The sequence below is a fragment of the Orycteropus afer genome, unplaced genomic scaffold (assembly GCF_000298275.1).
Source record: "Orycteropus afer afer isolate SDZICR_OR568_19922 unplaced genomic scaffold, OryAfe1.0 scaffold00684, whole genome shotgun sequence".
Taxonomy (NCBI): domain Eukaryota; kingdom Metazoa; phylum Chordata; class Mammalia; order Tubulidentata; family Orycteropodidae; genus Orycteropus; species Orycteropus afer.
In genome coordinates, this window is record NW_006922271.1 from 981,509 (window position 1) to 992,470 (window position 10,962).

At 39.5% G+C, this 10,962-nt stretch overlaps 1 protein-coding gene across 1 annotated transcript; it reads left to right on the forward strand.

The window, feature by feature from the left end:
* Positions 1 to 1,587: 1,587 nt before the first annotated feature.
* Positions 1,588 to 2,538, forward strand: LOC103210992 (olfactory receptor 2B2-like). The gene has a single exon (XM_007956901.2). The coding sequence runs from the start codon at positions 1,597 to 1,599 to the stop codon at positions 2,536 to 2,538; it is 942 nt and encodes a 313-aa protein (XP_007955092.1). The 5' UTR covers positions 1,588 to 1,596.
* Positions 2,539 to 10,962: the final 8,424 nt, after the last annotated feature.

The following is a 10,962-nucleotide window of genomic DNA, read 5'->3' on the forward strand; positions in this document are numbered from 1 at the left end:
AAGGTGGGCTGTTGTATTTTATTTTATTTTTGGTTATTAATTCAGGTATGCTGGGTTGCTCTGCAGTTTTCTTTGTGATGATGGAATCACTGTGTAGAATATGGATATAGCTTTCTGTTTGTCATAAAGAGAGTTTAGAATTCAAACCAGGAGGTATTATAGTGGCTGAATGGGATTCCTTCTATTGGATGAGTGAGGGTATTGGCAGAGAAGGTGGGAGTGGAGGAGAGGAAGAAGGAAAGCTCCATGTTGCTAGGGGTGGTTTCTAAGGCTTTGAGTGGGCTGCTAATGATGACGTTGTACTGTTATTCACAGGCCCGCAGCTCAAGTTCAGCAAAAACTCCAGTTGTTAGGGGGTTGCAACTTTCTGCCAAGCTCAGACACATGCAAAAACCCTGCTCCCAGGGCCCCTCAGTGCCAAAAAAGTGACCCAAGGCAACTGCCCAGCTTTGTGATCTGCCGTGGGAGTTCTTCTCTGGGACCACCCACTTGTGGCACCAAAGATCTCTCTGCTTGAGTTTCAGCACTGGAGTCAGGGAAATGCCCAGTCATACCTAGTGGTCCCAAGATTACAAACAAAGTCAAGTGTGGGCTCCTCAGTGCCAAAAAGCTGGCCCAAGCCTGTTTAGTGATTCGCTATGGGGTCTTTTCCCCAAGCCCACCCTCTTGCAGTGCCAATAGACTCTCTGCTCGGGTTTCAGCAGCACTGGAAGTGCCCACTCACATCCAGCCAATCCAAGTTACTGATAAAAGCAGGTGCTGAAGGTAGATCCTTGGAATGATCACTGGTATGCTGGTGTGGTGTGTCTTCTTCCTTAACCCAGGGAGGTCTCGGATGGCTTTTATCACCTGCTGTTTGGTGCTCTGCAGGGCAGATCTCCTGTTCGTGTTATTTCTTTCCCCTTTCCAATCCTACTCCCCTGAGTTTGGTTCACTCTGATATGAGCTGTTCAGAGCACCATAATCCCTAATTCAAACCGTAGTAACCTAGTTTTTCAGGCGCTAAGATGTTAGAGGGAATTAGTGTGGTGACTACTGAGGAGACTCCATTTTGAATCCTCCAAGCTGCTCATTTCTAAAGGCCTGAGGTTATGCTGTGCACTTTTAATAAATCACTTACAGTTCACAACAAGACAACTTAAAAAAAGTACTATTATCTTCATTTTACAAATGAGGAGCCTGAAGATCAGAGGATAAAAATGCAATGTAACCAATTTGGGAAAGTAGGAATATGAGCCCAGACCTGTCAGACTACAAATTCCATGTTATTAAATAATGTCATACAACTTCAAGGAGTTAATCACACACAAAAAAGATGTCTCCTATAAATGTGTCTGAGAACTTGCTAAATAAACTGATCACATCATATTTTAAATTTTTGAAATTTGCTTAAACATACTTCTGGAAATATAGAAACAAACTTGAAATACTTGGAAAGAAATATTTATATTTTTCATATCATTAATAGTATTAGTAAATAAATTTATGTCAATTGCTAGCAAAATAAAAATAATTAACTGAAATAACCAATAACTATGCTTTTATAAAATTGTTCACTTTTTATATTTCAGGAAACCAAGAGTTGAATCATTTAACATGAACAAGGTAAATGAGAGTATCCCGTGGGAGTTTATCCTGTTAGGTTTCTCAGATCGACCATGGCTGGAGCTCCCACTCTTTGTGGTGTTCCTGGTTTCATATATCTTCACAATCTTTGGCAATTTGGCCATAATTCTTGTGGCACATCTGGACCGCAATCTCCATACCCCCATGTATTTCTTTCTTACCAATCTGTCTTTCCTGGACCTCTGCTACACCACGAGTATAGTTCCACAAATGCTGGTAAACATATGCAGCACCAGGAAGGTAATTAGTTATGGAGGCTGTGTGGTCCAACTTCTCGTTTCTCTGGCTTTGGGTTCCACTGAATGTATTCTCTTGACTGTCATGTCCTTTGATAGGTTTGTAGCTATTTGTCGGCCTCTCCATTACTCAGTCATCATGCACCAAAGACTCTGCCTCCAGTTGGCAGCTACATGCTGGATTGGTGGCTTTAGCAACTCAGTATTACAGTCCACCTTGACCCTTAAGATGCCATTTTGTGGCCACAAAACAGTGGATCATTTTGTCTGTGAAGTCCCTGCTCTGCTCAAGTTGTCGTGTGTTGACACAACAGTAAATGAGGCTGAACTATTCTTCATCAGTGTAATATTTCTTCTTATACCCTTGACACTCATCCTTATATCCTATGCTTTCATTGCCCAAGCAGTATTGAGAATACAGTCAGCAGAAGGTCGGCGAAAGGCATTTGGCACATGTGGCTCCCACCTGATTGTGGTGTCACTTTTTTATGGCACTGCTATCTACATATATCTGCAACCACCTTCCTCTACGTCCAAGGACCGGGGAAAGATGGTGTCCCTTTTCTATGGAATCATCACACCCATGTTGAACCCCCTTATATACACACTTAGAAACAAAGACGTAAATGGAGCTTTCAAGAGGTTGGCTACAAGGGTCCTCTTGATCAAGAAATAAGAAATATGTTAGGCCTGACTAAAGACTTGAAATTTACTTAGGTAAATAATTAAATTCTCTCCTAGTTTCTCTATTTTTTGCTTCACTTAGAACTCTTATGGTGATTGTCCTCAAATAAAATTTCATTGGCAGAGAACTGCAGTTTTTTTCTTATTTCCTAGATTAGAAACTACCTACAACTTGTATTTTAAGATTCCCAAAAGAGAATAACTTTAGAAGGTTAATTTCTCAAGCTTTTTACCACTGGTTTTTATACTTGGGGAAGAGTAGACATCTTTGAGATGAGAATAAACACTAGGAACTTTTCCTCCAAAAACAGTATTTTCAAACACATTTTAAAAAACACACTAACATAAACAATTTTTTTTTTAAGATAATTGCTGGAGGTCTAACAGAAGTCCAGAAAACTATCCATCACCCCCTCCTGTGAATTAGCTGTAAGATTAGCAGCCCAACTTAAATTTTTAGCGCCATTCCCCCATCACCACAATGATAAAATCCACATTATGTTTTCTTCAACAGTCTTATCTAGATATTTCATTCTCATGCGATGGTTTCTCCTAATTTGACATACTCTATTTGATTCCTTCTATGAAGTATAGTTCTAGCTTTATTTAAGGATTTAGTTAAATACTGTCTTTTGAAAAAACTTTTCATGATTCCTCTACCGTCAATCTCCTGTAACATCGAAAACACTTAATAGTCTAAATCAGAAAACAGAGCACTTCGTACAGTGTGCCCAATACCTGTTTAATTCAGACTGTCTTCCACCCTAATCCCTTTTGTTTACCTTCCAAAAACCAAAACCAAACACATTGCTGTGGAGTTGGATCCAACTCACAGTGACCCCTCCTTGGGTTTCTGAGGCAGTATCACTTCAGAAGTAGATTGCCCACCCTTCCTTCCAAGGAGTGGTTGGTGGGTTTGAACCACCAGCCTTCTGGTTAGCAGTCTAGTGCCTTAGGCACTATGCTACCAGAGCTCCTTTTGTTTACCTTACCCCACCTTTATGGCAAGCAGTAATTTAAACAGGAAATCATAGCTGAAGAGAAAAGTAGCCATTAAGATAGGCATATGACTTCTTCCCCCTTTCACTGATGCTAACATGACAAACCAAAACACAGTACTCAGGGCTTTTACAGGGGGATCCAGGAAATGGACTGTATTCACTACTGGAGTATCTTTAAAAAAACAAAACAAAATGAAACAAAACTTTACGTATTTATTATCTTTCTTTTTATTATAATTTATTTAAACTTAAGTTTATATAACTGAATTTCTTTTATGGTGTTTTGGATGAAAATTTACTGAACAAATTAGTTTCCTGTTAGATATTTTGTACATATCCTGTTCCATGGCATTGATTACAGTCCTCACAGTGTGACAGCCTTCTCCCCATTTCTGCTTTTTGTTTCACATTTCCTTTTGTCCAACTTTCCTACCCTTCATGCCTTCTCCTCTTTGCTTTTATCCAAATGTTGTGCTATTGTCTTGTGTAACTGATTGATCTAAGGAACATGTTGCTCTTGGTTTAGCTGTTTATTTTATTGTTCGACTGATTGGTGGTCTCTGGGAATGGCTTGAGTTCCAGGTCAGAAATATATCTTAGGGCCATAGTCTTAGGGGTTCCTCCAGTTTCTGTCAGAGCAATACATCGGGTCTTTTTTTGTGAATTTGATTTATCATTTTTCTCCCACTCTGTCCTGGACCCTGTTTTATGATCCCAGTCAGAGCAGTTGGCAGTGGTACCTGAGCAACATCTTGTTCTAGGGTAGAAGCCCAAGTTCAGAGTGTCAGCTGTAGGGGCTGGGTGAAGGCCCATGGACCCTGGGCTGTAGCTCTGCCTCTTGCTCCCAGTCAAAGAGCTAGAGACAGTTCCCAAAGCTGCTTCTTATGTGCTGGAAGCAGACCACATCCCTAAGGCAGCTACTCAACTGTTCATAACCTCTTTCACCATGGAATTAATTACCAGTCTCATTATGGGGAATAACTACATACAGTTGCCCAGCCACTCAAAACCAAGCCCAGCCAATTTGACACGCAACCACAGTAGCCTTATACAATATTTCCTTTTATGATTGACTTGACTTATTTCATTCAGCATAATGACCTCCAAATTCATTGATGTTGTGAGATGCTTCACACATTCTTCATTATTCTTTATCATTGTGTAGTATTTCATTGTGTGCATGTACCATAGTTTGCTTACCCATTCAACTGTTGATTGCACTTAGTTTATTTCTGTCTGTTTGCTATTGTGAATAATGCTGCAGTGAAAATGGGTGTGCATATGTCTATTCACGTCATGGGCTCTTATTTCTTTAAGGTGTTATATACCCGGGAGTATGTATTTTCTGGCTTTTTAAAGAAGTGCCATACTATTTTCCTTAGTGTTTGTACCATTTTACATTCCCACCAGCAGTGCATGGGAGTTCCAATCTCCCCACAGGCTCCTCAACATTTGTTATTTTCTGTTTTTTGATGAGTGCTAATATCATTGGTGTGAAATGATGCTTCGTTGTCATTTTGGTGTGCATTTCTCTAATTGTTAATGAACAAATCTGTCTTGTAACAAGTGCAGCCAGAAGGATCCTTCCAAGTGAGGGTGGACAGATTTCATCTCACCTACTTTGGTCATGTTCTCAGAAGGGATCAGTCCCTAGAGAAGGACACTATGCTTGGCAAAGTATAGGGTCAGTGAAAAAGGGAAAGACCTTCAAAGAGATGGATTGACACAGTGGCTGGAATGATAGGCTCAAGCACAGTAAGGATTTTGAGGATGGTTCAAGACCAGTCAGTGTCTGTTGTACATAGGGTTGCTATGAGTTGGAGCTGACTCAGTGGCCCTTACAACAACAATGGTTAGTGATTGTGAGCATTTTTTTATGTGTTAGTTGCTTGAATGTCTTCTTTGATGAAGTTTCTGTTCATATGCTTCATTCATTTTTAAATTGGATTGTTTGTCATTTTTGTTGATGTTTTCTATAAGCTTTAGATTTTAGTCCCTTGTCCACTATGTTATAATCAAATTTTTTCTCCCAGTGTGTAGGCTTTCTTTTTACTTTTTTTTTTTTTTTAAATCTTTAGATGAGAATATGTGTTTAATTTTTAGGAGGTCCCACTTATCTAGTTCATCTTTTGCTGTTTGTGTAGTGTTAGTTATGGTTGGCATTCTATTTAAACTGCATAATTGGCCTCTGCATTGTCTCTATTTTTTCTTCCATGAGCTTTATTATTTTAGATTTTACCTTTAGGTCTTTGATACATTTTGACTTAGGTTTTGTGTATGATGTGAGATATTGGTCCTGTTTCATTTTTCTGCAGGTAGATATCCAGTTTTGCTGGTGATATTTGTTAAAGAGATTTTCTGTTCCCCATTTGTGATGGTTGGAGCTGTGTGTCAACTTGGCTGGACCACAATTCTGTGTGCTTTTGGCAGTTGTGATGTGGGTTGTTCCAATGATGGGATCAGATGTGTATGTTTTGAGCAGCCAGTCCATTGGGGGGTAGTTTCCCTGAGGGTGTGGCTTGTTTCCAGTATATTTATGGACATCCTGGGAAAAGAGACACTCTTCTGTGGATTGAGATCCTGTTGTGCTGCCTACAACTGTCTGTGAGCAAACAATCCACCATCCAGCCTGGAGATCTTGGATTCATCATTCGTTGGAGTCAACAGCCAGTTTATTGCCTGCAACCTTGAGCTCCTCTGCCCCTGCAGCTGCATGAGTCAGGAAAAGCCTCTAGCTTGACGTTTGATCCAAGAACTTCGGACTTGCCAGTTTCTATAAGTGTGTGAGCCATTTTCCTAAGATAAATTTCCCTTTCTCTCTATATATAAGGTTTACTGGTTTTGTTTCTCTAGAGAACTCAGCCTAACACACCATTTAATGGGTTTTTGCCCTTTATTGAAGATCAGCTGTTCATAGATGCACAGATTTACATCTGAGTTCTTAATTCTGTTTCATTGGTCTATGTGTCTGTCATTTTACCAGTTTAGGCTCTTTTCACTGATGTAACCATACAGTAGGTTCTGAAATCAGGTAATGTGAGGCCTTCTACTTTATTATTCTTCTTTAATAATGCTTTATTTAACCAAGGCCTCTTTCCTTTACGTAGAAAGTTGGTGAATAGTTTATCCATCTTGTTAAACAATGCTGTTGGAATTTGGACCTGAATGTTATTATATCTATAGAAGATATGGTTAAAACACTGGGCTGCCAAACAAAACTTCGGCATTTTGAACCTGTCAGCCAGTAGCATAATGCCTAAGGCACGTGACTGCTAACCAGAAGGCTGGAGGTTCAAATCCACCAGCCACTCCTGGGAAGGAAGTTTGGGCAACCTACTTCTGTAGTGATACCACTTGGAAACCCAAGGAGGGGTTGCTATGAGTCAGTCTGACTCCATGGCACATAACAACAACAAGCCACTGTGCAGAGGAAAGATGAGGTACTCTGCTTCCATTAAAATTTTCAGTATTGGAAACACTGCTACTCAGTTCTACTATGTCCTAGGGCATCTCTAGCATTGGGATCGACTCAATGGCTGTGGATTTTATATATTGTTTTGGTTAATATTTCATTTCCACAATGTTTAATCTTCCTGTCCATGAGCATGGCATGTTTTCCCATTTATGTAGGTCTCTTTTGGTTACTTGCAGTAGTGTTGTGTATGTATTTTATGTTCCTGGTTTGATTTATTCCTAAGTATTTTATCTTCTCAGCTATTGTAAAGGTGTTATTTTCAAATTCTCTTTGTTAATATAGAGGAATCCAACTGATTTTTGTATGTTGATCTTGTATCATGCTACTTTACTGTATCCTTCTATTAGGGCCGGCAGTATTCTTGTGGAATGTTGCATTTTTCTGGTACAGGATCATATTACCTGTGAATAAGCATAGGTTTACCTCTTTCTTACCAATCTGAATGCTGTTTAGTTGCTTTTCTTGGTTCATTGATCTAGGTAGGTCTTTCAGTAAAATGTGGAATAAGAGTTGTAATAAAGAACATCCTTCTCTGGTTCCTGTTCTCAAGGGCAGTGATTTCTCCATTGACAATAATGTTGGTTATTGGTTTTGGATAAAATCCCTTTATTATGGTGAAGAATTTCCTTTCTATTTCTATTTTATTAAGAGGTCTTTTTTTTTTTTTTGAACCCACACCCGTGGTTTCCAGCCAAACAAAATTCAGGCATGTGAGTTGAACATTTACCTCGGGTGGATACACTCTTTGGAGAGAGCAATCATGGGAGAAAGAAGGGCTGCTTATGCACAGGGAGATAGCTCAGGGGGCAGGAGAGTATGGAGGGATGGATGCTGGGAAGAGGTAACTATGGGGAAGGAGTGGGAGGGGAGCTGTTGCGTTGTGGTAAACTGTGGTCAATGACATGAGACAAAGTATATGTGAACTGCTGTATGGAAAGTGAATTTGCTGTGTAAATCTTCACCCAAATCACAATTAAAAAAAAAAAAAAAAAGAGGGTGAAAGTCTCTTGATTTTGATTTGGGTGAAAGTCTACAATGCAAATTCATTTCTCATACAGCAGTTCATACACATTTTGTCTCATGCCATTGATTACAATTTCCCACAATGTAACTGCTCTCTTCCCACTTCTCCCCATATTTACCTCTTCTCTGTGTCTTTCCCTCCCATGCACTTCTGTCCCCTGAGCTGTCTCCCTGTGCATACACTATCTCTCTGTTCTCCTATGATTGATCTCTCCAAAGAGTGTATCTATCTGGTGTAAATGTTCAGCCTATATGCCTGTCTTTTATTTGGCTAGAAGCCACAGGAGTGAGTTTAATTCCAAACCTGAAGGGCAGCTAGGGGCCATAGTCTCAGGGGTTTCACCAGGCTCTTTCAGACCAGCAACCTGGTGTTTTAATTAATTAATTTATTTAATGATTTTGAGTTCTGTTCCATATCGTTCTCCCACTCTATCCAAGATCTCCTACAGAGATCTCCCTCCAAGTGGTTGACAGTAGTAGCTGGGCACCATCTAGTTCTTCTGGTCTCATGGTCATATAAGCTGAGGATTGATCTCATGGTGTGCCACTCACTTAGACTAATTGTTTCCATGTGTTCTTGGTTTTCTTCATTCTTCTTTGCTTTGGATGAGGAGAGACCCATCTTTTCATCTAGATGGGTGCTTGCAAGCTTTTAAGATCCTAGTTGCTACTCACCAAAGTAGGATGTGGAACAATGTTTTTGTGTAGTATGTTATGCCAGTTGAGCTTGATGTCCCCTAGGACCATGATCCCAAGCCTACAGGTCCAACTACTTGCTCCCTCCAGGTAGGTGGCTGTGGCCAAGAAGTCACCACAACCTTGACTCTTGTCCACTCTATTATATAGTTGGACATTCTTACAGATCATACAAATACACTTGTAGAAACCTCATCTTCCAACCCTACACATGGTCATGGGCACACTCCCGCCACCTACACATATCTGAACATTCAGATATGTGCACCCATCTATACACCCACAGATCAATGTTTGCCATCACTGACAAAGAAGTATTGTATGTGTGAAAGAGTTCATCTTTTTGTCTGTATCTTCCACGTTCCTCTTGATGTCTTCCTCTTCCTCAATGCTGCTCTGTTGACTATTCATATCTAGTGCATTTCCTTTCCCTTCACCCAAATCAATACTTGTATCTACCTATCTAGCAGTGTTCCCTCCTTTCCCTCCCACCCCTGGTAACCAACAAAGAAAACTTCATTCCATATATAAAAACCTTTCCTTGAGTTTTCACAATAACAGACTAATACAATATTTGTCCTTCTGTGATTGACTTATTTGACTCAGCATAATGTCCTACAAGTTTATCCATGTTATGCAGTGTGTTGCAGATTCTAAGTTATCCTTCAGGGTTGCATTGTATTGCATTGTGTGAATGTACCATAGTTTGGTTATCCGTTCTTCTGTTGATGGGCACCTAGGTAGTTTCCATCTGTTGCCTACTGTAAATAGTGCTGTGATGAACATGAGTGTGTATACATCTGTTCTTGTCCTGGCTCTCACTTCTTTAGGATATACTAGTAATGGAATTTCTGGGTCAAATGGTATTTCTAATTCCAAAGTTTTAAGGAATCACCATACTGCTTTCCACAGTGGTTGTATCATTTTTACAGTCCCACCAGCAGTGTATGAGAGTCCCAATCTGTCCACACCCTTGCCAGCATTTTTTATTTTCTGTCTTGTCAAACTTTGCTATTAGTGCTGGGGCAAGATGTTGTCTTGCTATTGTTTTGATTTGTATCTCTCTAATGGCTAAAGGAGGAGCTCTGATAGCATAGTGCCTAAGGCACTTGACTGCTAACCAGAAGGCTGGTGGTTCAAACCCACCAGCCACTCCTCAGAAGGAAGGTTGGGCAATCTACTTCCATAGTGATACTGCCTCAGAAACCCAAGGTTGGGTCGCTATGAGTCGGGTCCAACTTGATGGCACATAACAACAAACAACAATGGCTGAAGATCACAAACCTTTCTTCATGGATTGTTAGCCACCTGAATATCCTCTTTGGTGAAGTGTCTATTAGTGTTTTCTGTCCATTTTTTAATTGGATTGTTTGTCTTTTTGTTGTTGAGGTGGTGGAGTTTTCTATAAATTTTGGAGATAAGTCCCTTGTTAGATATGTCCTTGATGAATATTTTTTTCCCAATCTGTAGATTCTCTTTTTACTTTTTTGGAGAAGTCTTTTGAAGCACATAACAATTTAATTTTTAGAAGGTTCTATTCATCTATTTTATCTTCTGCCATTTGTGCATCTTAGGTTATGCTTGATAGTCTATTATGCCATATATAAAGGCCTTTAAATTTGCCCTGATTTTTTCCTTGAGGAACTTTGTAGTTTAGGTTTCACATTTAAGTCTTTGATCCATCTGGAGTTAGTTTCTGTGTATGGTGTGAGGTACAGATCTTGTTTCATATTTCTGCAAATGGATGTCCAGTTTTTCAAGCACTATTTGTGAAAGAGACCATCTCTTCCCTCATGTAATAGATTTCAGCCCTTTGTCAAAAATCAGCTGAGCATAGGCATTTTGTTGAGAGTTTCAATCAGAAATGGATATTGGACCTTATCAAATACCCTTTCTGCATCAATTGAGATGATCATGTAATTTTTTTTCTTATTTTTTATTTATTTGATGGATTACATTGTTTGACTTTCTAATGTTGAATCATCATTGCATAGCTAGTATGCAGTTGGTCATGATGTACTCTTCTTTCAATATGCTGTTGAATTCTATTGACTATAATTTTTGCAGGCATAGTCATGAGGGATTTTGGTGTGTAATTTTATTTTTTTTGTAGTGTCTTTGCCTGGCTTTTGAATCAGGGTTATGCTGGCTACATAGAATGAACTGGAGAGCATTCCTTCTTTTTCTATGCCCTGAAATAGTTTAAGTAGGATTGGTATGA